The 27187-nt window shown below is 46.0% G+C and overlaps 1 protein-coding gene across 2 annotated transcripts; it reads right to left on the reverse strand.

The window, feature by feature from the left end:
• On the reverse strand, nucleotides 1–26462 carry TNFRSF11A (TNF receptor superfamily member 11a). Of its 2 annotated transcripts, none has more exons than XM_053980303.1 (11): nucleotides 26080–26462; nucleotides 25313–25522; nucleotides 12920–13001; nucleotides 12358–12483; nucleotides 11660–11803; nucleotides 10446–10539; nucleotides 10008–10102; nucleotides 9017–9124; nucleotides 7128–7177; nucleotides 4639–5491; nucleotides 1–555 (listed from the first exon to the last, which is right to left on the reverse strand). In XM_053980303.1, exons 2-11 carry the CDS (start codon nucleotides 25370–25372, stop codon nucleotides 173–175), a joined length of 1995 nt encoding a protein of 664 aa, XP_053836278.1. In that variant the 5' UTR covers nucleotides 25373–25522; nucleotides 26080–26462; the 3' UTR covers nucleotides 1–172. The 2 variants fall into 2 exon arrangements, with proteins under 2 accessions (XP_053836278.1, XP_053836269.1); XM_053980294.1 differs by having other exon boundaries at nucleotides 7128–7180.
• Between the last annotated feature and the right edge of the window lie 725 nt (nucleotides 26463–27187).

The raw sequence follows: 27187 nt of genomic DNA on the forward strand, positions 1-27187 counted from the left end.
TGTGCGCCATGAGGGTGCTTCCAGCTGTAAAATTTCCCAGGAGACACCAGGGGCAACAACAGTCTCCCAGTTTGTCGTGACACCCAGGATTTTGGCAGCACGGCAGCAGCCCCACACCCTGTCAGGGGCTGTGTGCCGGTGTCCTGGCCCGCAGCAAGGACACCATGTCCCTTCAGTTCAACACCTTCTCTGAGAAGTGTCCCATCTTCCCTTCCTCCTGCACGGGCTGGGAGGCTTGTCCACCGCAGGATGGGCCCCACTCCTGGGCCAGGGCTCCACCAGGCCACCGTGGCCCCCCGCTCCCTGGGGCCGGGCGGGCGCCCTGCAGCTCCGCACACTTCTCCTTGTAGTGCTGGGCATTGCCGGCGAAAGTCTCGCAGCGGCTGAGGTTCTCCTCCTGCACGGGGCTGCCCACGTTCTCCTCACTCAGCCCTGAGGAGGCCGTTGTCCCCTCCTGAGAGTTTTGGCTAAGGTAGACAACAATGATGTCGCCCTTGAAATTCATTACTTGTCCACTTGAAATAAAGGTGGAGTTACTGTTTCCAGTCACATTTCCTAAGGAAGGAGGGGAGGAGAAAAGAAGACACATGATTAATATTTTCCCCTCACAAGGTGGACGCTTAGTGCAGTGAACATAATCTGCTGTGGTGGCTTTGTTCTTGTTCCATTATTTTTTCCCCCGTGACATGAGAATGTTCTTATAATCAATGCCTTCCACTGAACCTTTTCATTATTTCCATTTTCGTCTTCTCAGGACAAAGTCTGTCATACGCAAGGAGCCTGTCTGGAAGGGTTGGAAACATTTTCCCTCTGAGCTGTGATCTGGGAAGCTAGAAAGAAGGTGACGATCTCATGCTCCCTGTGCTGCCTGGTGCACAATGCTGTGTCCAATCTGCCTCTGCCTGCAGTTTGTGAGGAAATGCTAATTATTTCTGATTATGAGATTTATTTTTTCCTAGAGTCACAGAAATCACACTGTTTACCAAAGAGGCAATAAACCCCTAATCAATCCTACTATTTGGGTTAGATAGCAGTCACACAGTGTCCAAAAAACACAGAGCTTATACAATTATGTTATATAGTCCAGATCCTCCATGTAGGTACACTCTGGCACTCACCTCTGGCACTCCCCTGCACGGATTTAGCTGGATATAGACTGACGTCGCTGAAGAGACAGAATCTATATTATAGCAACTTAATAGAGTTATGGTTTCAGTCTGTCTGCCTGAGGTTAGAGATTTTTCAGTACAAATGCAATCCTTCTGCTATTCAAGGACTGGGCTGCTGACCTAAGTGACAGCAGGACCAGGCTCTGGGAATTAATAAGCTTTCCTCAGAGCAGAAAGAAAATAACTGAGAACAAACTTCCAACATCAAACTAACAAGCTTGCTAAAGTTTGAAAATGAAACAAACGAAGAAACCAACAAAATTTTCCTAGCCTGTCAACAGCCTTAGTAAGACATATTTTTCCTGCTGTGCTTCACTTCATCATTACTTGCAGTCTGATCCAACTCCTTTTAGATATTTTGTGCTTTCTTCATGACATTCCTCAACACCTGAGACATTCCCAGTTTCCTTGCAGATAAACATGGCCCAGCCCAGAGAAATGCTGTTTTTCCAGTGGCCCTAGGTGCTGTTTGCACACCAGCACTGGGCACTGGTCTCCAGCTGTGTGGAGTCAGGATCTGTGCCTGCTCAGATCTGAGTCTGGGCAGCACTCGAGCGTCTCTCTAATAGGGCCCCCTTAAGCAATCTTATTTATTTCACCTAAACCACTGCATTTCTAGCTCTTTACTTTCTTCCCAAGTGCTGTTGATTAACATGAGATGTCCATAAGGGTTTTCTTTGCAGGAGTTTTTCCCTGCTGGTTCTTTCCCCTGTGTTTGATTCAGTGTGGCTGTTTGCCATGAACAAAACTCTTGGGCATAACGGCAGTACAAAAATAACTGTTTGTCTTTAAACAGACTGCCTGTCACTTGCAAAAGGTGCTGTGAAAAAAGTTACCAGTGCTCAGCACGAGATCAAAAATTTAGAAATATATGTGACAGTGGGGAGAGAAAAAAAAAGCAGATTAACACATTTGTAATGCTTAGCTGAATGTGGCTGGCAAACCTTCTGTGCTTTCTGAAGACACCATGCTGAAGCGAAAGGATATTTAAGGCCTGAAAACACAGAAAATGGACACAAGAGCTTCCTACACTGTGCAAGAAAAGTGCTTCCACCTGAAGCACTAAGAAGCACTAAGAGACACGTTCAGAATGAAGGCATTGTTCTACGCAGTGTTTCAGCCTTTTGATCTCTTCAGACTATCTGATATTAATAACAAAGACAGATTAATTTTTGTGGCAATTGTTCACCAAGAGCTGGAAAAACGCAGGCAAATAATTTTCACTGAGACATTTAATGGCCTCTAGGTGGTGAGAACTGTTTGTCACTGCCAAACCAGGCTGGTTTGGGATCTGGAAGTGAAAGGCTTTGCAAAACCAGTCCCAGTTATGAGTCAGCTAAGTTTTCCTGCACTCATGTGTTACGCTGTAGCCCTGCACAGGATTTGAGGTGGGCCTGAACTGATCCTTCATGTTCTGACTGCCTCCAGGCTTCTGGGGTTTGAAGAACTGCTTGAAGGCTTACCTCCATCTCCAGTGGTGAGCCCTGGAAGGGGCACCTGTCCAGAGGTTCACTTTGGTCCTCTAGGATTGTTTCACAGGAGGGACAGAGTTTACCAGTTCTGTTGTCATTTTGAGTGTTAGTGAACCAAGACCAAAACTTCATGGAATTTCCCACTGTCTTTTTTTTCCCATTTTTCACCCACCCTTTTTTGTACCATTCTGTTTTAGCATAACTGTGTGCAAAGCCTAGTAGCTTCAGTTGCTTTGAGAAGATTTACAGAAAGTTATTTTACATGCACATTTATTCCATCTGGGCATTTCACAAGGCCTAGCAAAATGACAGACACTGATGCACCCACATGTGCAGCCCTGGCGTGCCTGGGCTGCTTCAGTGAGGAACCTGTGGCTAAGCCCTGTCCCAGTCCTCATGCAAACAGGCACTGCCAGGGGGGCATGTGCATTCTGTGGGCAGAAAAATTACTCTGCCAACAAGCCAGGTTACCCACAGATCGACTAACCCACACTCTGATACAGCCCACAGCTCTGCCAGTATCTTCCTGTAGTCATGCGTAAAAACTGGCAAATTAGAACACAGTATCTGTGCTCAGGTTTCACCAGATGGCACTATAGCATGTACATATCCAAAGGCACAGACACAACTAAAATCCCATATAAAGAATTGTGCTGCAGATCTAAGATGGCACTTGCTAGTACAGCGTTTATATCCAAGCTCTCCCATATGCTCTATTGTTCCTTAATATTTTCTCTTTCTCTTTGTGTCATATTTAGAAAGAAAAGCAGTACCAAATATAACTTGGCTTTCAGTTGTACCTCAAGAGTCCAACAATAACAAAAAAGATAATCTGTGTTCTCTGTACTCCTGCTGCATTTTTTATAGACCAGACAGTGAAACTGCATCAGGATTTCAGGAAACTGAAGCACCAGAAAGTTTCTGCTCTTCAGAAGAATGCTACACACTTTCAGATTCCCATATGGAATGCATGTTGAGAGAGGAAGGGCCTTCAAGTGTGTTGTTTTGGGGCTTTGGCAGACTGACAAGAATGTCTCTGTAAGAAATTTTAAGGCATGACATGGTTTTAAAGAAGGGCAACAGCTTACAACTGCTGTGGGTATTACAGTAATACTTAGATGTCCCACTCAACACTAAGGTCTCATTATGCTTGGCAGTGCACTGATATAAATAAAAATAAACCATCCAACTTTATAAGATTATAATCTAAAATGACTAATAACATATGACAGGCAGATTGCAGACTTTCATACTGAAGAAAAGTCTGGGGAAGGAAGGTTTCGTCCAGAGAAGGCATGTAACTTCCCTTCTGCTGGTTTTGCTTCAGTGCTTTTTTTCTCTGTTTTCATTTGACAATTTTGCTATATTTACTCAATTAATAAATTGGTAGACAGTAAACTAATCAGTGTTTCAGAGCTGTTTAGGCAACAAAGCATATGTGTATGGAGAAACAGTGTCTGTATGAAACCATTTTATGTGAACGTTTATATGCTAGCAATTAAAAACAAAGAGAAAGACCTATAAGCAGAAAATTGTAGATAATCTCTTAGACCTAGTCATGGCCACCAGCTTGCAGCTCCAGCTGGAGCTTTACTGACCACTGTATAAATCTAATGGCAAAAATATGTGTGCACACTGGTGAATGAAAAGTATCTGCCTGAGCATTATGCATCCTTCCTTAGCTCAACCTCTAGGTCCCAACTTTGTGTTCTGCTAACAGAACTGCCTGGCCTCTGCAGTGACAGCCAGAAGGTGGGTTCTGCATTGCTGGTTACACCAGGGTGGGACAATGGTCCCCTGCTGGGCTCATTCTTTTTGCAGAATTCAATACAAACCAAATGGCCTTACAGTTTCAGATTTTTTTTCAGACTAGCTTCAGGGCAATTAAGTGGAAAAGCATAATTTTCTTCTCCTGAATCAGATCCTCTGAATACTACTGAGCTAGCAAAGAGAACAATCCTATACAACTGTGTATGGGTGAAACGTAATGGGCTTACCAGATGCTGGAGGGAGGTCTGAAGTGCTGCTGTTTGTCCCTGAAGTACTTCTGTGTGTCCCTGAAGTGCTTCTGTTTGTGTTCTGGTACTTCATGTTGGTACTATCTGAAGGTGCATCTTCCATACCAAGACTGTTTGCTAGAGTACTCTGACCAGCAGAGAGAAAATTCAAACCACAGGTGCACTGGGCACAGGAACCAGTTTCTGGGGAGGTGGAGGTGCTGTCAGCTGCAGCACAACAGGGTTTGTAACACTTCTGGGGAGATTCTCTGTACAAAATGCCACACCTCACACAGATCTTCTCTGAGTCACAGTTTGTTGCAAAATGATCTGTGTCTTTGTGGCCTGTTTCCTTCAGGCAACTGTGGGCATGTTGGCAAGATTTCTGTAGAAGCTGGTCCGTGGCAATGTGTGCCCCATCTGCGCTGGAGGGAGGGTGAAAGCCTTGAGAGACTGATACATCCTCTGTGCTCCCAATACCTGAAAAGTACTGGTTCAAGCTATCATTCTCCCCTGCCTCCATTGGTTGTGAAAATGACGACACGGTTTTACTGGCAGTCTGCCTTAGTAAAGATAAATAATCAGTGTTATTGAGATCCTTATCCATGTACTCGTCTTCCGTGGGAACTGGTGGGAATTGGTAATCATCAGTCTCGGTTACCACAGAAAACTCTGCTGCCTCACAAGGCTCTGTGCTGGGGCTCTCATTCCTGCAAGGAGTGTGACCAGAGGTGCAGCATGACTTTCCAGGGACAGGAGAGCCTGAGGGGACCAGGAGACATGTGCCTTCAGTGGTCTGGGAGACAGGAGCATTTGTGATGTTCACAGTAACAAGTGCATCTCTGGGGGGTTCCTGAAAGAAATTAAAAGTAAAAACGTCTTTAACAAATACATCAACATGAAGTTATTTTTCCGACAAAGAAGGAAAAGGCAGATTACGGTCCTTCCTCTGTGTGGAGCTGCTGAGGTTGAGCAGTACTGCTATATTTGAGTTTTGATGTGCAATTCTACTCTGCTGTGAAACTGTGACTGGTGATGCTGGGCTCAGCAGGTGTTGAGAATGGAATCTGGTGGCCTGGGGAGTAGTAACATTCAATCTTGTGAGACAACTATTCCTATCTTTTTCTTTGAGGCCACTTGAGAAAAGTTAATAAACCTAGAAGAGTTGTTGGATTCTGCTGTTCCTTATGGACCATTAGTAAAACCCACAAAACTGCTTATTAGATTTTGGAAACACTCCCATGTGTCTGAAGGGCTACTGATCTGTGAAGGCCTTACTGGGGCTGAGTTTTTAATATCAGCAATGACTGAAGAAAGAATCTGGGTTGATTCAGAAGTTCTGAGACAAGCTAGAAGAAAACACAAGCAAGGTTGTATTAACCTGACAGGTTAGGACAAAAAAATGCAAAGGCCCATGACATCCTGTTGTCACAGTACTTGACAAAGTGAAGCTACATTTTTGGTAGCAGCTCCAAAAAAAGGGTTGGGAAATACTTCAGGGGTTTTCTTCAGTTTGTACAAGTTGTGCTTTAAAGATGGTGTTTGGGAACTGATACCTTTAATTTCTAGCATCTGTTCAGATCTTCCAAGATAGAAAAGAGAGTCTAAGTGCTGCCAGCCACTAATTGCTGTTGATTCACTCCTCTATCCCAGAGGACCTGAGCAGCTGCCAAGACAAGCGGTTGCATGAAGACTTATGAGACAAAAGAGGAACTGCCTGCTCAGAAAGGTGGGTTTTTTTGGTATGTTTGGTTTTTCTTTTAAGCAATGAAATCGGAATCTTTCAACAGCTAAGCACATCACAGCTCCTAGAAGGGGCGGTGGGACATCTGGGACACCTCAGTCCACATCCACAGTGCTAAGCAGGCTGTGCACATGAACTTGAACCAGTGCTACCATCTGTTTCAAGCATGGGGCTGGTGTTCTTCCAGAGCAAAAGCTCTTATTTATTTTATATCAGAATGCACAAGCAGGATTTCTTCCTCCCTAGAATTAAGGAGTCAAACAGTTTCTTTAGTTGACAGCTCTGTGTTTAATCCCTTGCATGCCTGGCATTTTTGGCATGACTCAAATCCAAGTTTCTTCCCTGTGAGTACTCTGGTATGTAACAAGGGGCAAACTCAGCTGAAGATTTTCCTGCACTTAAGATTGAGAAAAGCTCTCTCCTAGGCAGTCTCAGGTGTTCAGCGACCAGTGGGTTCATGATTAACTTTCTCATCATAAACATTAAATAATCACGAGACCTTTATCTCTATTAAAACTGGCTGAAACCAGAAAGCAAGTTCAGAAGCTATTTGTGAATGGTGATTTCACATGCCTCACATTTACAGAAAACCAGACTGAAAAAGCCAAAGTTGTGAGCAATTTCTGAGGAACTCAAAATTTATTTTCTAGCCAAAGATTACCATGGAGTCTGCTTCAGAAGGGGTGTCAGGAATGCCATGAGGAAAACCCAAAACAAAGAGAAGTGCTACCATCTTTGATTTTACCTTTGTTCCTTTTATTTGGCTGCACACTTCATTAGCCCATTTCTGTAGATCTGCTGTAGTGAAAACAAAAGAGTAGCTGTAACATATAGCAGGCACTTAAGTTAACCACAGACCTAAACACCCACAGTCATTCACAACCCGCAATATCATATTAAATAAAACCAGCAAGCCTGTTTTTACTGCCTGCTCAAGTGTCCCAGCATCGGTCTAGCTGAGGATTCATTGTAACTGGAACAGGGATGTATTTCTGTGGAACAAATGTTTCCAAACTCCCAAAATAGACCACGGTTAAACTGTGTTCCACATCAAATGGGGTTTCTTTCCTGGTCATATGTCACACCAAGCTATGACTAGCCCAACAACGACCTGCTTACAGCAGAAATGATCTATTTCAAGAGAAGTCACATGGATGGCCCAAAGGCCCTTCCCAGACAGGAGTGAGAAGCCTGGAGAGAAAAGGGTAAGCCACTGAAACCACAGGATGGCAGGCTCAAATATACCATACTCTACTTAATCAGGGTATGCTTAATGGGGAAAATTAATTCCAATTCCTTTGGAGTATCTCCCAAGGACAAGCTTTAAGTCCAACATGCTTTAGGGCAACAACTGACACAATGAGCAATTCTTGGTTTGTGTTTGTAAATTCATGAGACTTTGCAGGGCTCAAGTCCTATGTACATTTGAAGTTTATGATGGTTTTGCATGGTTGAAGATAGATGAGCTGTGCAGCCACTGCCAGTTCCCAGCAATGACTCTGTTGCTCTGATGTTGATTTACCACCAGTACCCACAACAAGCAGGAAGGGCTTCTTTCTGAGCCTGCAGTTCTCCCAGGTCAGGTGAGCAGGATTCCCCATGCAAAGGCAATGAGGGACTGTCACTGCAGAGCAGCAGGGCAATAAAAAAGTCAAAGAAACGGCATTCCCCCCGTAACCTGCTCTGCATCGCAAGTATTTGGTTTGCGAGCAGAGTCACCATTTCCTCCAGCCCATCCCAGAAATTCCAGATTTAGCACAACCCATGTTTAGTGTGGCAGAGGCAGCCTATTTCTAAAACACGGGCTGAAATATACTTTACAAGAAGTGAGTTCTGTCTTCCTTTCCCAAAACTTTTCATAAATTGCTAGCACTTGGAAAAGGAAATGATGGAAAAAGCTTTCCATGTTTAGGGGAAAAAATTAAGAACCAAGAGAATAATACCTATGTATGTCCTTCACTAAAGACAATCAGGGCTTAACATAGAGTGGAGGAATATGAAGGTATTTCTATTCTGTTATTAATAAACTCAGTATCCCACTGTTAGCCAGTATGCTTTTGGCTAGAATTTTTCTATTTTTCTACTTTAACTATTCATACTATTGCCTTCTAGTATTTCTTCAATACCTCATCAGAACTTCAGTCTTCAGCTAACAACATTGTTTCCATCATATTCTCAAATACACATCAGGCCTTTGTCTTGAAATCCATATTTTAACCTGTCCAGATGCAGGTTTTTGGGTTGGAGGGAAAGTAAGGTGAAGAAGACAGGACTTCTGTCTGTCCCTGCTTCCCTTCAGCCAAGGGGTCAGCTGTGCCAGGTGCTGTAGAGCAGCCAGGCTGCTATGAAAACCCCCAGCACCAGCCCTCCTCCTTCCAACCACAGTCATGTCTGCCCTGAGGATGGTCACTCCATGGGTCAAGTGTAATACACTGTCAATTACTGCCTGCCTAGAGGAAAGGAATTCTTAGCCTGGCTTTGTACTAGATAAAGTATATGCAGGTGGACAGACATAGGGATGGCATAGAACATCCAGTAATTCCTGAGCTTCTTAATCTGTTGGTTACCCATGAAATCAGAGCGCACAGAGAGCCACAGTTGTCACACCCATGAATACCATTAGCTATGATGTACCTGTCAGCTTTTTCCCCTTCTTCTTGTAGTATACAATGAAGACGACAACGCCAATTAGTGTCACAAAAAACAAGATGACAATCAACACGTACAAGATCCTGTTTGTTCCTGCAGGGTGTAAAAGAGATAGTGCCATCAACACACAGCCTGCACTCAGCAGTAGGACAATCCTTGCTCATTTTACCCGCTCTTCTACAGGAGAGGGTTGTTTTTCCTTCCTATTTGATGTTTAGTTTCTATAATAAGAACAGTAATTCTAGCACTCATGCAGTTCTGTGACAAGCAGCCACACTGATAGTACCTGGTACCAAGACATTTCCATAAAAACCAGAATCTTGGTGTTACAGTGCAATGTTGTCTGGTCAGGCTTCTCTCAATGTTCCCTTGCAAGCTGCCAGCAGGCCACTGGGCTGAGCTTGATCTCACTCAGGGGACAGAGGATACACATTTCATGGAGACTATAGATACAGGTGGAAAAATTTGTCCTTTATCTCAGGTTATGATGGATCGCTGCATGTCAGGCAAGCAACCTCCTTGGTACCATATGCACACTGAAGAAGGAAATGGACAGTGGGCAAGAAGGGATACCTGAGAGGGATCAGGCTGAGACTGTATCCATTGCTATAAAATAAGCAAGGAGAGGGGCTGCTAGTCTTTATACATGTAATGTGTGTGTTGAAAGCACATAAAAATGAACAAGCTGTAAATGTGATGGAGTCTTGGGTATAACATGGTTACAATAGCAGTGCTGCCATGCAGTTTTAGTGGGAGGTGTCCAACTCAGCTTAATAGTGGACATAGGCCCTAAAGTTACCATGCCTGAAACTATTTTTAAAGATGGGATTTTCCAAGAGCACTGTCTTGGTCTACAGCTGCTCTCCCTAGAGTCATTCACAATGAGAATGGATTTAAGCCAGCCCAAGTCTCTAATAATCACATCCCTCCTCCTCCCTGCTACTTTCTGATCGTCAACCCCTGTGAGGACACAAACCATCTTCTGATGGCTCAGGCATCTTCCGTTCTTTACAAACTGCATCAGACTTGTCAGTCCCAGGCACACTTTCTTCCATTCCTAGAGCTGTACAGCTAAAAAAGAAAGACAAAGAGGCTAGGTTCTCTCAAGGAAGCTTGTTGTGCCTCCTACACTTATGCAGAGCAGTACTTTCTGTTGTAAAATATGACATTTCTCCACCCCACAGAACCTCAGATACTTAATTTTTGGCTCAGCAGTTCTGTTGTTACTGCTCTCTCTTGTTCTCCAAGGAGAATTCAAGCTTCAGCCCGACAATGCCTTCATCACTGCACAGCCAACGATGATGTTCCGAGTGCTCTACAGGCAGTCTGGAACACCCCACTGAGAAATGCTTTTGCCCAAGCTTCTCCCTGCCTTCTGGCTGGTGTGGTCTATTTGCAATGCCCAAGGACTTACTTGGTCCAGGATTTACACTCGTCGGTGGATGAAGAGACCTTTGAGAAGTAGCCTCTGGGACATGGTATGCACATTGTGTCCCTGTCTTGTTGCACTGTGTGTAGGAAGGAAAAATGTCATAGACGAGTTTCTGTGGGTTCCTTCCAAGCGGGAGGAAGGTGACTATGCTCCCCATCCTCCCGCTCCACTCTCCTTCCACAATCCCCCGGAAAGCTTTCATAAAGAGTGGGCTCTTAGGTTATACCAGGGCAGCAATGACAGCCCCATGTAAGCCCCAGAAAGTCTCACCTGGGCACTTCTCTACATGATCAAAATGAGAAATTACCAGGAGCCATTTGTGTGATTTACTGAAAAATAACACACAGCTGCTACATCCTTCCCCTTCTATTTATTCCCTCATGATGATGCTGTGCCACAGACAATGATGCTGACTGGTATTGTCACTTCTATGAAGCCACAGTAAACAAAATGCTGCATCAGAATTTGTTAGGCTGGAGAAAAAACAGCAACTGTCCTCCAGACACATGAAGTATTTCTAACCCCCACTACTCTATTACTTGCTGCTTTTTTGGGGCTCCTTATGCTTGGTGCAGCTGTTCCCAGTGTTCACTCTGAACTTAACTGTCTGTTTTCCACCCACAAAGCACCTGCATCTGGTTTTAATTAGACTTAAATTAAATATCTGTAATAAACCTTTGCATTACTAGCCATCCAAAACAAAATACACGAGCCACCTGAAAAGTGGCTTGTTTGTAACATTACTTGTAATTTTACTTGTTTGTAACATTAAAAAGTGGCAAAGCAAAGTCATTGCGCAAAACCAGATTGCAAATCTGACCTCAGGAACAACCCCCAAAAGAGTGCTTCTCTGAATACAGGAGCAACGCATGACCTAGTGACTCACAGTCAGACACCTCAGCAAACATTAGAAATCTACTGGACACCTTGCAACTACTGCCATGTCCACGTGATACCTTGCAGAAGTCACTTGATCCAAGATACTATTAAAACTAAGGAGGCAGAAGCCTTCAAAATGTGAATAGTCCAGGAGGATTACATGCAGTAGCAATGACAACTCAGACATGGATCTTCTGTTGACAGTCATCTGAGAGTTTAAAGGACTGCCTCTAATGTCACAACCCACACAATGCTAGCCTCATCCAGTAGGCCTGAGCTGGACATTTCACTTTGTACATCCCCTTTCTGTATCTTACCAGGAGGCTTGACTCCGAGTCCAGGAGCACACATGGTATTTCGCTGACAGCAGTCGCAGTCCTCGTTCCAGTGGTAGCCCATCGTACAAGCACACTGCCGCTGGAACGTGCTGTTCCCTGGGTTCACTTCTCTCAAGGCCTTCCCTAAAAGAGAGAGCAGATGAGAGTAAAAATCTCTCTGATAACAAGCCTCAAGTTTCTGAACCTCCCATTCTACCTGCTTGCTCTGCTTGAATGGCAGAGGCAAAACCATTCATGTTAGAGGAAATGGTGTCTTTTCAGGAAGCACAGGAGACCCTTGATCAGCACGGGGCTCCTTACCCACTGCACTCCTAAACAATACATTTCCTTGTGGCTATTGTAGAAAATAAACACAGCATTTGCAAGGGTGAGACAAACACATTAGGGGAAGTGAATATGGTGTGCTGGGCAAAAGGACAACTTCTAAAATCAGCTCACAGGGGTGAATGAATGGCCCCAGTGAAGATAATCATTATCAGCAGCACAGAGACTGCAGTCATGGTGCTCTGCACAGCACAGGATCTCTTCTGTCTGGGGATCTCCCTCTCTGCCAGGCTCTTCTGCAAGCTCAGCCTTCAGTGTTGGGCACCTGAACAAAACAGCTTCCCTAGATCCACTTTCCCATCTTCATGCTTCACTAATTTGGATTAAAAGGTTCTGCAGTATGAACAGCTCACCTTGATCACATATTTTATGTAGTAAGCATTTATCTTCTTCATTCCAGACATCCATATACTCGTTCGGGCCACACGGCTGGCACACGCTATCAGAAGTAGCAGTGCATCTAGCAGACAAATACTTCCCTGTGATTGAGAAAAGGACAAGTAGGTCATCTGGAAGCTGTAAAGCAGTTGTCTAAGGAGATTAGAGAAAAATAAGAGGTTGGGTGCTAACACTGCTGCGAACAATCATTTCTTCCTGCACCTTTTTAGTTTGTCAATCTGGTCCCCATTTCAGTGTGGCACTGAAACATCTGTGAACTGGACAACCTGGGAGCACAAGAATCGAGCTGCTTTCTGTCTCCCGCAATGGTTAAGTGCTATCCCAACAAAACAGCTGCTGTAGCCTTTGCTGAGGCCAGCAGGACCACTCCTGCCCTAGGAAGGCAGTTGAGATCAGGCACCTGCAGGGCATGTGCCAATCCGTCAGCAGTCAGGAGAGCTGGCTGTCTCACCAGCCACCCGCAGAGCAGCTGCTAAGGAGCCTCTCAGGCTCACAGCCCAGGCAGTGCTCACATACCTGGCTCACACTTCCTGCAGCACCGTCCAGAGTACTCATAGTGTTGCTCGCTCTCACACGGTGGAGTGATTTGTAGTGACAGCTGGAGAAGGGAAGGAAAGAGCGGACATGAGAACCAATACACCTGGAGAGCTCCAGACCTACCCAGTCCCAGTGCTGGCAGAGAGAAGGAAGATGTTCCATCTGTACAGCACTGTGGCTAGCCAAGCAATAAAACTTACCCAACATTTGTGACTTCAAAGGTGCTTTATAGACATGCTAAGGGGATGCACTTGATGATGTACACACAGGGATTTTTAATAGAGCCAGGTGACAAATAAATAACCCATCTTGCAATTTGTCATGAACTTTTGGCCTGCTACATAGCCTTTTCTTACAGTACTCTTTTATTTAAAATCTACGACTTTAAAACAATTGTAAAGACAAGAAAAGGCATAGAGATACCTCTGTAGTCTATTCCACAGAAATTACCTCATATCAAGACCTGGGAAACTGACAGTTTTAATGTAGAGCATTAAGCAAACAAGCAAAGTGAATGATTTATATTTCTGAAAAAGAAGTTCCCAACTTCCCACTGGGATACAAAATGCTCCTGGCTAGTCCCATAAAATCCTGGGCTTAAATTTTGCAGCTTTTTATGGCTCCCACTGTGTCCTGCAGAGGTGGTCTCACGGAACTGAGGCAGCCATCCAGAAAGGTGATGCAATTAAGCCAACAGCTTTTTCTGCCTCAAAAAAAACAAACCAAAACCAACACAAATCTACACAAAGCACCCCCTTTCCCCCCCACCCACCTGAATTGGGTACATGACAGGGCATCTGCAAAGTGGGCAGCAGAGTTGCCTCTGGCCCTCATGGGCCTTTGCATTCCCTCCCAGCTCTCAGCTGTCTGTACACACAGTGGTCGCACCCAGAGCCCAGGCTTGAGGGCATGGCTTGTGCTGGGGATCCTGGCCAGCCAAGCATTGTGCCCAGCCCTTCTCCGACCCTGCTTTGGCAGCCCAGAGTCCTCGAGGCAAACTCAACACCTCACAGTTATTGATCTTGAAATTAGATAAGGTGATTCAAAATCGAGCCCATAGCAAGGAATTCTTCACTCTTGGATACAGCCCTGAAAACTGTATTTACTTGGACAAAGCTGCAATAAAGCTTCTTCTGCTGGTTAAAGGGAGCTTCTGACATCTAATAGCACATGACAACCCTATGCCTGCTGGTGCTGGTTCCCACTTAGCATTCTCCCCTTGTTTCCTCCAAGTCTTTACATCTTCTCTTTCCTCCTTTTCTAGTTTAAGCAATAGCAACCTCTTTTAAAAAAATAGTTTTCCCTAAGCACCTTGCCCTCTTCTAATGCTGGGAAGGGTCTTGTATGTTAAAGATGACCAAAAAACATTGAATTTTTTTTTAAACACCACCTTTTGGCTTGGAGTTTGAGCCATGGGTTGGTGCATGACTTGTGTTTATCAAAACTGCGCTAGCTGTGTCTGGAACAGAAAAAGTAGCACAAGTCAGAGGTCTTGAGTTCTCGTATTTTTGCAGGGTATAAACAACTTACAGCCTTTTTTTTATCATCACAGCAATCCCGGGTCAAATTAAGAGTCTAGTCTTCTGTTGTCTCATTGTTTCCTTGTCTCTTTCTTTGCGCTCATTAGCAGTACCTTTCCTGCGATTAGATAATGCCTTTTTGGAACAAACACTGCATTCCCTGTTTACATAGCACCTCCAAGGAGGGGCACAGGACAACAGCCAGCGCTGGTGAGGGAAGAGGCAATCTAGGAAAAGGAAAGTTGGGCCAGCCTGGCAGCTGAACAGTGAGCTGAACAGTAGCTCAGTGACCCCTATACTTCAGGCTAAAACACTGAGATGGCCAGCAAAGGGTGGAAGTGATGATGTGGAACCAAGCACAAAGAGTGTCTTGAGCAATTGATTCTCTATCCAGCCATCCAGAAAGGTAACAAGGTCTCCTGTGGTGAGACCAAAAGCAGGTCCAGCCACTCGCTTTGTGTTACAGAATATCCTCTTCTTCCTCGTTTGCCCCTGTTTAATAGTTCCTCTTTAGACAAAAAGACTAAAAAAAATTACTGAAGTGTCAAACAAGGGCAAAGTCATCCTTTTTGCGGAAGGATATGCAAATCTGCTAAGGAGCATTCAGCTAAAGGGTCTGGAGTAATTTCTGAGAATCACAACTCAGCCTGAGGAGAAGCAGCAGGGCCCTGGAACCAAGGTGAAGGGAGCAGGCTAATTGCTGAGCCACCTTTTGGACATCATTTTATACCACCAGGCTTTACGACACAATGAGGGCTGTTGTTATGGAATAGGTCACAGCTGCATTAACCTGTGCTCTGCGTCAATAAGCAGCCTCTTCTGTGTCTGTGTCCTTCCCCTTTTCACACAAACCAAGGCATTCATAAAGCTGCAATACTCCCTCTTTTGATTTGTGCCCAATGGTGCAAAGATAAGGCTCTCATGGGGCTAACCCCCAGGTGAAGGTGAGGGATTCTAGCCTGGTATGGGACTGGTTGGACCTGCCGAGCATGAAAGCTGGGGCAAGAGTGGACAGGAAGGGAAACCAAAGCAACCTGGAATTTTCTTATGGTGGAAGCCAAACTCAAGACTTTTTGCTAACACAGTTCTGTTGATGTCAGGCTATCCCATGTTAATCCCTCTGCCAGGCAGATGTGTCTGTCTCAAACTGTACATTGACTTCCTTCGGAAGATGAGAAGTACTTGTGTTGCTGGCAGCACGATGACCTGATGCTTCACCATCACCAGCACATTCCTGCCAATGTGTCCTTCTGAGACAGGGAAGTGCAATTCATTTGCAGAGGAGGAACTTGTACCAGGAGGCCATCTGGCTTTACAGAGGTGACAGGAAACCAAACCAAGTCTCCCAAGGCTCAAGTCTGCTCCGTAACCCCTGGAACATCCTTCCTCTCTTCGGATGCTGGCCTGTGGGTCAGAGTGATTTGGACACCACCAAGCTCTTATCTAGAGAGAGAAAGTGCCAACTTCCTCTGAAGTGCTTAAATGAAAAACCCCCAACCTGGTCATTCCTTTAACGGTCTTGCTATTGATGAAGCGGCTGATTAAATCCCACCACCATGTGTAAATAAGTGCTTCAGAGAACTCTAGGTATCCTGTGTAAGTTTAATTTGTCACTTCAAAAGTGTGCAACGCACCCAGATTTGCACCAGTTCATAAAAAAACAGACAGCTTTCCCATTTGATCAATATTACTTCAGAACAAGTATATCCGACAGGGGAAGAAGACAGGGGGAAAAAGACAAACCTCCTCCAGGCTTGGTAGATCCAGTTTGGTAAAGCACACCAACACCTGCTTACCTTGAAGCACATCATTACCACAATGGACTTCTTTGGAAAAACAGGCATGCTTACATCAAGGTTTGCAGAAAGATTGTGTTTTAGTGTTGAGCTGCAGGCAGACTTTTCAGCTTTGGGTTTGGGTTTTTTTCTTGCTTATTTGTTGAAAAGGACACTAAGCAAGAGTGCGCTTGTGCTTTTAGGGTTGGAGAACATCAACACAAAGCAACACTGTGTTACTCACACCTTAAAAAAACACACACACAGGTGCTTCTGAAGGGGAGAACCGGCAGCATTCAGACTCCTGTCTTCAGGCTTAAAGAAATATTTATTCTTTGTGCCCTTGAGCAATCAGAGGGCAGCAGAAGCTGTATGTCATGGATGCTAAAATTACTTTTCTCGCTCTTCACATTTCAGAAAAGATAGAGTTGCATGGGCCTCTTTCCTTTAAAAGAAAAAATCTGGAAGAACAAGGTCGGGGGTTTCCACAATCTTTTTCCCATGACACTTTTGAACAAGAACCTGAGGCCTCAATGAGGATTGCTCATTAGCGATAATCTCAGTTTTGCAAAAATTGAGATGTAAAAAGACACGTCAAGGGACAGCTGTCTTTTAAGATGACACCTTCTTGACCAGTGTAGTTGTTTCTGGAGAGCATTCAAGTCATCTGTCATCATTTCACTGAGCAAAGCACTTTTTTTCCTCCATTTATTATTACAGCATCAAAGTACCTATGGGAAAGACAACTATGGTCTGTCCTGCCTTGCACACACCACTTCTTCTTTATACTTTGGAGCCCAGGTTTATTCAAACCACTTGCTTTTGAGATCTTTAGACTTGCTTGCTACAAAACTGAAAAAAATATGTGGATTTGGGGCTCCTTTGTCAACAGGAGTGAGCTTTGAGCAATGTTTCCTGAACTGAAGTAGCCCCTGCAAGCACAGTTAAGAGGACCTCTGCAGTCATCTGCTGCTGCTTCTTCAAATATGAGCCACTGCCTCTCCCCACAGGTACCAACTGTGCCCACAGCCTTCCAGCCTCCTACCTGATTTGGGTCAGCAGTACAGATAACCAGACTCCAGATTTCTTCAGCCCATTGCCAGTTTCAGAGGCTTGCCTAAAAATTATTTAAGACTAAAAATAGAATCTGGTTCTCGATGAGCACTGCTGTGGCTGGTGCTCCCAGGCACTCTATTGAGGCACTTAATAGTAACAACTCTGGAAAATTTTACAGTTGTGGGTGTACAAGGGGAAAGAGGAGCCCTGTGTTAAGGACTTAATCATAATCACATTGCATCCAACAGTTCCTTCATGGATAGTCTTCACTGTTGATAAAAATTAAATCAAAGAGGCACCCAAGTCACAGCTTTGCAATTGCAGTTATTTGCTTGCAGGTCTGTAATTCATCACAAAAATCTTAGATTGTGAATGAAATGCTTTTGGTGATGTCAATTTTCCAGTGACCAGTAAACCACATCACAGCACTACCACCACATGGTAAAATAGAGCCGGGAAATGGCAACAGCTTTAACTAAATATTATTTCACTTTTAAAAATAGGTCCTTAAAACCCTGCTAGAGCCTGAATGCCTGAAGAGGCCAGAAAGAGCGTAAGGGATAAAATCAATAATGAAGAGGTGAAGAGAAAACTGTAACGTGCAGCCAGGACTTGGGCAAATGGTGGCAGAAGTTCTGTCCTGCCTATTCCCCTTATCCCTCTGTTCCAATGTGCAGCCAAAAGCAAACACCTGAGCAACTGGTGCTGCTCCACCAGTGGGAAGGAGCATTCCTCAATCTCAAACCCACCAGAGCTATTTCTGGCCAGCAGCTACGCAAAGGAGAAGTGCTGCACTGACGGCTCTCACAGCGGGGTGGGGGCAGGCAGACAGGAACCTCAGGTATATCAGATATATCAGACGGGAGACAATGGGGGTGAGAGACAGCAGGGCTGAAACAGGGACTGACTGAAGCTGTGAATCAGCCAGCCTGCTTCTATGGGCTGAAGACTTGCCATCACGTGCACAACATTTGTCATTCAGAGACAAAGTCATCTCCACACCACAGCCAGAGGGGCACACTTAACATTTTCACTGCCTGGGCAGTCTGTAGTACCTGCACATTGCCCGCACTTTGCTGCAAAACCTCGTGCTTTAACCTATGTGCACCCACAGCTGCAGCAATTCAAAGACTAACAGCTACTAGGCAGAATACTCTGAAGGCGAATCAGAGACTGAGAACCCAAAAGCTAACCAAACCAAAATATTTAACAAAAAGGCTTGACAGCAAGACCAACAGTCCATAACAAGCAGAAATAAAGGCTGCAGAATAATGACATTATCAAAGCTAATACCTAGGTGTGCTTGTGGTAAGGCCTGCAGAGGCAAATCTCTTCTAGATTAAACAGGTGCGAGAGCAGTGCTCCAAAGAAAAGTTTAGTAGCCTTACCACTCCAGTACAGTCTCAATGACTCATCATGAGTAACTCTACACCCATTCAAGCTTAATTAAAAAAAAAAAAAAACCTCCAGTAAAGCCACAATGGCTTAGGGGGAGCGTACTCCTCTTGCATTTTAGTTCAGCAGATCATTTTTCTATGCTTCACCAGCTGAAGTTGAGTCTTAATGAAGAAATGACCATGACAGATTTCTTGGGCTGGATGTCAGATTAGGAGTCCAATGTGGACTTTCTATGCTTAAAATCTGTATATTTATGTACCCTTTCCTTCCAGCACGCCCTCAGAGTGGAACGTAACATGCTGATCTCTTACGATGTGAGGTGAGATCCCACAATCCTAGCTGAGCTGCTAAGCAGAGAGCTTGTAGAAGAGAGGAAGCTTGCTTTCACCACCCGATGCTCTGCTTTGGCTTCCTTCTCCTGGATTTTAGCATTGTCCGTGGAACAACTACTGAATACTCTGCAGGCAGAAACATGAAGGGCAAGAGGTGGGGCTGCAGCCCTTGCTTGGGATGATGGCTGTCTGGGGGGGACGCATGGAACACCCACAGACCATTCTGCCTCGGTGTGAGTTAGAGGGAGGACTGCATGACTGTATCTGCACCTTCTCCATTGTGAAGGAATTGCTGCCTTTATTAAAGGGCTCAGGACTGGGCTGAGAATTGATTAATTCATTCTTTAGGTGTCATCATGAGGAACCAGCTCTGCCGGTGGCTGCGGCCAGTAAAGTCTATGGAAATATTCTTCCCTGATTTAAAGAGGCTCTGGCTGCATTCCATAAGCAGGCTGTTTTACAACATGTGGTATTGCAGGGGAGAGCTTTTCTTCCTGTGAGATCAGATTCAAGGAACCATCTCATCCTTGCTACCAAACAATGCAAAGTTACTGGAGCATATGTTGCTCCTAAGGCAAAACTCTTCGCTGTGGCAAAATAATGCACTCAAAATAGATTTTTTTTGTGTGCTACATAAGCAATTTTAGGACTTCATATGAACCTAGTTGCACATTTTTCCCTATCTATTTCTGCATTCCAGATTAATGGGTTGCCTAACAAAACTTCACAGTATTTTTATTTCCATACAAGATTCTTTTCTTTTCCCTCCACTTTGACCACTGACTAAATATATTCTGCGTCCATCTGCAGTCACAAATGTTGTTCTTCACCATTCTTGAACAGACCCTATATACTTTTTTTTTCTTTTGGAGTAGCCACAAAGTGGTGAGGGTGAATGACCTCATTTTTTTTCCCCCTCCTTGGCTAATTGGATCTTGCAGGGTGGATTAAACTGGCCAGCTTAGCTCTTTTACCAAAACACAGTCTTTTCTGGTCTCTTTTATTTAGATTTTAAGAGGGGAGGCAGTCAGAGGGTTCTGCAAAGGCTGAGAAACAACCCTGGGTCTCAGCTCTCTGCCTGTCCACTGTGCTGCCATTCCCTTCCAGAGCCCCTGCTCCAGCCACTCCTTTGGGAATGCTGCAGGGAGGCAGCACCAACACATCTGGTCAAGCGGTGTGGGGAATATGCCTCTGCTGTGGGGATGTTGCTGAGGTCCTGGTGAGAAGAAGATCCAGAAAACAAGGGTGAGGGTTGGATGCTGCAGCCTACACTGTGGCATCCAGCCAGGGCAACATATCCACTCCCTTCCTGGGCCTGCGTGGGCAGACCTCCCTGTGACTTTGGTGAGAAACAGATGGGGCACTATCCCAAGGTGATTAATGATTCTTTGGTTTCATTTGCAGCCATGACATCCTGGGCACTGCACAAACACCAAAGAAAGCCATGCCCAGAGAACTCACACCCTGAGAAGGCAAACAGAAGAGGTAACCACTGGAAGCCCTGCACAAAGCAGCTGAGGTGGCTACCACAGGTATGAGACACAAACCAGGATGTCCTGGAGTGCCAGGGTGATGTCAGCATTGCTCCTGCTGTGCAGTGCTGAGCCCTCCAGAAGGCACCCCATCACAAATATGATGGCCCACTGTGGTGACACACAGACAGGGACAAATCAGGAAAACTACTTTCCAGAGCATCACACCAAGTCCTGCTCGCACAGGGCAGACACAACAGCAGGCTGCCCTGAGTGCCAGTGCAGCCAGATTCCCACCTGCAGCCCACCTTGTAACTTCCAGCCATTGCTGCTTGTGGAGTTTGTCTTCTACTACATGAACTTTGGACCATTTTCAAAGAAGAGCAAGTCATAAAAAAGGGCAAGTTCTTGCAGGCAGGCTATTGTGTTGCACAGACCAAGGCCTACTCAAGTCCAGAGTGCAACCTGGTTAAACATCACTTAATTTTTATCTTGCATTTATAACACACAAATATTTGCCTTTGCGTTTTCCATCAGCAATAATGAGCCATTCTCAGAGCAGCTGCTTCTCCATGCAAGCAACGCCAACCAAGGCATCCTTAAAAACAGGGTGGTGTGGCTGCAGCAGAAGCCAGTGCTGCCTCGCAAGCTGAGTTTCCATGGAAAGGAAGGGGACAGTCTATGCAAGTCAGAGCTGCAGCTGATGACATGATGAACCAGCTATCTCTGTACACGTCCTGTGTAAGCTCAACCAGCTCCCGAAGCAACCGTCTCCCCCAGGTGTCCAGCAGCCTTTGCTGCAGAGCAGCCCCCTGCAGCATGGGGCGCAGGATGGAGGGAAATCTGAATTCTGTGGTAACGGCATGTGGTGGCAGGAACCCTCCTGGCTCTGGTCACCACAAAGACTTCTTGGAGACCTGGTCATACAGAGAGGAAGTGGGCAGGGAGAAGCAGGAGGACAGCCTTGCAGCAAGCATTGCCTTTTCCTTGCATCTGTGGATGTACCTACTACAGGAGAGCCTTTCACCACTTGAACTCCTCGGGACAGATGGAAAAACGTAGCAAAGTGACTCAAGTATGATTCCTCTAAATAGTGTTAAGGGTGTGTTAAATAATGTTAAGTGATGCTGGAGGGCATCACTTTGAGGTTTCCATGATTTTCTATGTCACAGTTACACATGCATCCCTTTTACCATCTGTACTGGTTCCTGCCCAGCTGTCAAGTTACATTCCACTTTTCTGAGCTTGAGGGTTATAGACAGTAATGGGCAGTAGAAACAAAAAATGATCCTTAAGGATGCAGTTAATCTCTCTGCTTGACCTGTTTATTTCGGTTTTTCCTTCCTTCTGGCACAGTATGAAGAAAGCCCTGTGACCTAGATGACATCGGTCAGTACCCTCGAGATGTCTGATAAGCTTTGAATTCTATCAATTTGTGAAATGTGGCAAAGATTTGTTTTGGTCCTGTTGGTGGGAAAGAAGAAATTACATCAGGCAGATGATGCTTAACATGAAAAGAGAAGTGGGACAGATCTCTTAAATTGTGGGTTGATGTAGTTTTGCATACATTATATTCTGTTGATATGAGGATTCTGTAAGATTTTTCACATGTCCTGGGGAAACTGCAAAACAATGGAAGGCTTGCCAGTGTTCCTCAAGGGAACTACTGCTGCCAGGGAATTATGACAAAGGAACTAACTGAATTACAGTAGCTTTGAAGCCCATGCTGTTAATGGTAGAATATATCCAGGAGTTTAGGTTAGATATTGTAGAAGTTTTGCTTTACTGAATGTTTCCTTTGGCCCTGATCAGAGCAGGAATAATGGACCAGGAGGGCCCACGGTGTAACACAGTATACTCACGCTCTTTTTCCCCCCTCTCTCATCATAGGGACTGTGCATTTTAGGAAGGTAGAGAAAAACTATATTTTGGCCAAAACGTTTCTACATTGCAAAGAATTCCAAATGCTTGCAATGAGCAAACTTTATCTATGAAGTAGATGTTACAGAGTAGTGGAAGGACCCATTCCATGCCACACAAGGGGAGATGAATCTGCAGTGCATCTGATTTATTGCACATTTGCAAATGCACATTCTCAGAGACTTTGACTCCCATCTGATAGTAGCATTGATACTCTTTACTGGTGTTAAGCAAGGAAAGGGATGTGACTATTCTGTGCAAAGAAGCTGAGCAAGATCATGCCCCAGAGAGCAAAATACCTCTGACAGGTGCCCAAAACAAATCACTTGGAAAGATCATCTTGTGGCTGAAGCACAGGATAAGTAGGGCTGAGCTCTGTTCCCAGAAGTTCTGTTCCATGCTTGGTGTGTGACCTAGAGCAAGTCACGAATTCTCTGTTCCCATTTCCTCTTTGGTGAAAATGATGACAATGATCATATCTATTCTCAGCAGAATTATGAGTGAGTATGCAATAACTTACATTTCCAAATGCTTCTCATTCTTTGCAGGAAATACATTGCAAATATCACAGTTTGAGCACTATTCCACCCTATTAACCAGTCTAAACTAACACAAATTAAACAGAAAAACCTCAACCCTCCCACAGGTATTCTCACATTTGTTCCATCAGAAAGCAAAGAAATTTGTTCCATCAGAAAGTTTCTTCTAAGAAACCACTGCTCAAATCAGTCAGATAAAGGAGAAATTGAAAGGCTGTTCCAGAGCAGCACATCTCTAAGCTTGCCTTTCATATTCTTGTAGGTTCTGATCACTCTTGAAGGCAGAATATTAAACTAATGGGCTGTTTGACAAATTGTTTTATCCTTATCTTTATGCTACAGCTTTCCTGGAGCTTCCTACAGTTTTTTGCTGCTACTTGTCCAAAGCAACAGCAATGCAAAGTTGCACCCTGTGCAAACACAGACTCAAAATTAAGCATGTGTTGGAGGCAGTGGAAAGACTTTACACATCAGCCCAAAATAAATACAAGTTCCTTGTTCTGTGTCCTGTGAAAGGCTATGAATCAAGAGGTGAGAAATGATGAGGAGCTCTGGCTCCTGCATCACGGTACCTGAAACATGCTGGGAGCTATACCATGGAAATCTGAATTTCCAAGGTTTGGTCAAAAGCTGAGCCAGTTCCAGGCAATGAGGATATTCCAAAGGGAAAAACTGCACTAAACCCAAATGGCTCCAGAAGGAAGCAGGCATTTAATGGTTACTGACCTGAAGTAAAGGTACAAAGAGCGCTGAGGTCTGCTCTTCCTGCTGCATTGATCAGTCTCGAGCACCAGGGCAGGAAAAAAGAGAGACACAGAGGATACAGAGGGACAGGGAAAACCCTCTGAAAGCTGTGATGTAAAAGTCACTTTTGAAATTTGCAGGCTCATTCACATACATATGGAGGACACCTGGGAAGCAGTGATTTGAGAGAAGCCTGAGAGTGAGGGTGGACAAAATGAAACGTATGTTTTAGAGGGAAAAAAAAAAGGCCTGTGTGGTTTTAGGCAACATATTTAGGACCAGGGATCCAAAGGAAAGGCTCTCAGGACTGTGTGGCCAGACATTAAATTGTAAGCTGTAGACAGCAGAGGGTTTTCTGTTTTGGTTTTGGTTTTTATCTTTTTTTTTTCTTGAAGCTGCACCTTGCTTTCAGGGAACCCAGCCATGGCCCAGTTACAGCCCCATGTTGAGGGAAGCACTTTAAGTTACATAACTTATCGAGAATAATGACACATAGAAAAATACCAGAAGTTCAGACGAAAGAAAGACAAATGGTAGCGAGGCTGCCAAACATTGATTAATGGAGGAAATAAAGTGTAAATAAAGGGTAGCATGGTAAATCCTACCAGTCTAGAAGGGTTAAACAACCAAAAGGGAGAAGGATAATTTTTAAGCCGTATAATTAGAAAGAGCAAAGCAAGCTTCTGCCGCTGTAAACTGCTGGAGGAAACGCGATGAACGCCATTGACAAGGATGTGCAAAAGCTGGCTTTAGAGATTTATCTTTCCGACAGCAGGGGAAGACCAGCCATGATCCCAAGTGTACCACGCTGACCAGCAGCCACCTGGCATCGCACAGAGCTGCGACGAGAGCACGCTGTGTTTGCAAACAACCGCAGAGCCAAACCTCGCTCAGATCTTCCCCCGTCAGAGGAAAGGGCTGCCCTTTGGGGCAGCTGACCTGGCACCGGGCTTGGGTTCCTGGCTCTGCCATGAGCAGCTCAGCAAGCTCCGAGCGAGTTACGCGGCCGCTCTGAACCTCAGCCTCTCCCACTCGTGGACCTGGGGTCACAAGGCCGTCCCACGTCCCGGGGCCGCTCGGGGCTGCCAACATTCCGGATGGCGGGATGGCCAGAGCGTGAGGGGACTCATCCTGGTGGGGAAGCTGGAAAGCTGAACCTGGGCTGCGAAAACCCGGCGTCCCATGCCTGAGGGACAAGTGTGCCCACGCTCTCTCGAATAAATCTGTTCGGTAGGGTGGAGTCTGCCTTATTTTTACTCTACATGCAAATTATATCCCTCAACAACCTCACTGCAAATATTTTCTGGTTTCTCACACCCTGTCCTGGGCAGAAGCAGGCTGTCTTCCCTGCAGATCCCCTGGCTTCCTTTGCAACTTTGGGTTTGGACTACTTTGACTTTACAGAAGCGAGAGAAGCTTATGAGTTGCTGGGATAAAAACAAAACCAAAACCCAAACAAGCAGAGCGGGGGCAAGGCAGGCGAAGCTGTTCTGCCCAGCCCCGCGGGATGCCGCGGGCTCCGACCTCGCCGATCGCCCCGAGCAGCGGGACGAGCAAACCAACGCTGCGGGCGGGATGCGACACCCACCCTCCCCTCCGCCGGCTCCCAGCCTTACCTGTTTGCCAGCGGCAGCGAGGCACAGGAGAAGGAGCCAGCAGCCTGACGGGACGGGCATGTCTGGCTGTGCGTCTCTGCCTCCTCCCGTGGCTCCTTTTCCTGCCACCGAAGGGAAACTAGATCCTTCCAGCCAAGCCCCCGCGCCCCGGCAGCGCAGCGAGGCACATTTGAGCTGACTACTTCTCTTTCTTCCTTTCCTTCCTCTCAGCTACACGAGGGGAGAAGAGAGAAGAAGAAAAAAAAAAAAAAAGGCGCCTGGCTGTAGTTCCCACAGCATTTCCTCAGCCTTGACATGCAGGGCTTTTTTTTTTTTTTTTTTTTTTTCCCTCGCTTCTTGTCCCTCCCTTTCCTTTCTCCACCCCCTTTTACAAGAAGTTTAGTCACCATGCCCACGTCCCTCCTCCGGCCGGTGGGGATTGCATTCCCGGTCGGTCCTTCTCAGCAGGGCCGTGCATCCACCTGCCCCCGCCTCTGCGCCCTCCCGTTCCAGCCCCCAGCACCTTTCCTCGCTGTCAGTCTCCCCTGGAATTGCTGCCTTCTCCTCACGCCGCCAGGTATCGCCTGTCACTGTCAGAGGACATCTTGGGCCTCAAGCAGCCTCCCACTCGCCCCCCATGCGTCCTGGCTCTGCCCCCAGCCCTGAGGAAAGCTCCTGTCCCATCCCTTCCCGTGCCCTATCCCCTCTCGGTGCCCGTGCAACATGTGGGTGCCAGCCTCGGCCTTCTGGCACAGCTCGAGGTCCTCCTCCCTTCCCCCTCCACGAACTTTAGCTGATGTCGGGAGCTGGCGGACGGGATTGCCGCCAAGAGGGGAAGAAAAGCGGAAGATGTGCTTTGGGAGCTCTCCCAAACCACTCCAGGCCCTGCGACCTGACTCGGAACGCTGCACGGTGGCCTCTTGACCCCCAAAAGAGCCTCCACCGCCAGCCCTGCGGCAGCCGCCCTGCCTGGAGGCGAGTGGCTGCAGCTGGTGGCATGCGCGGCAGGGCCCGCCGTGTCCCCTGGTCTCACAGAGGGTCAGGAATCCTCTGCGGTGCGGCAGGACAGGGCCCGGCTATTTCCACAGGCTGAGGATCCAGCGGAGCTGACCCTGTGGACACAAAACCTGCCCTGTGCTCACATAATGAGAAATAAGCTTGGGAGCTTGTTTCTGACTTAGGCAAAGAAGGAAGTTGTTCTTTCACTTATGTATTTAGATTTAACCCTTGACCAGTAAAAAAACCTAGAGTTTCTCTGTTTTCGAATAAATAAATACATTCAAACACAAAAGATGAAGAGACTGTTAAAAACTCATCCTTCCTCGGTGGTGCCATTGTCTGATTTCTGCTCACAGGAATGACACACTCAGGACAGAAACAGCGGCTGAGCTTTTTTCCTGTAGCTAGTGGAGGACCTGCCTGCACAGTAACATGACCTTCACCCCCAGATAGTTTCCAGGGGCCATAAAGCCTTTTTAATCTCCCTAAAGTTGCTTGACCCCCTCAATGTGCTCAGCAAGCATTGGGCCCTGACTGATCTGTGCTCAGGCAGGTACTGTTTGAGGTCCTTGTGCTCCTGCACTTCCCGGCCTCGTTCTCTGACACCACGTGGCTGTTTGGGCACTGGTGGCCCCTAGGTGAGCTTGATGCCCACGGTGGACTGTGGCTCAAAGCAGCACTGCATGACGTGCCTGGCTTAGGGCCAGCAGCTGCTCCTGATGCCCTCACTCTTCTGGAGGTGACTGGGCAAGGATCATGCTGATGGGTTTCAGCAAGCCATCGAGCTTGCAGGTGCAGTGTCAGAGCCCTGGCACCCTGCTTGAGGAGTCGGGGTCTCACCACACTTGGGCTGGACAGGCTGCTGGTCCAGAACAGAACTGAGTTGGGAGTGAGGAG

The sequence above is a fragment of the Vidua macroura genome, chromosome 1 (assembly GCF_024509145.1).
Source record: "Vidua macroura isolate BioBank_ID:100142 chromosome 1, ASM2450914v1, whole genome shotgun sequence".
Taxonomy (NCBI): Eukaryota; Metazoa; Chordata; class Aves; order Passeriformes; family Viduidae; genus Vidua; species Vidua macroura.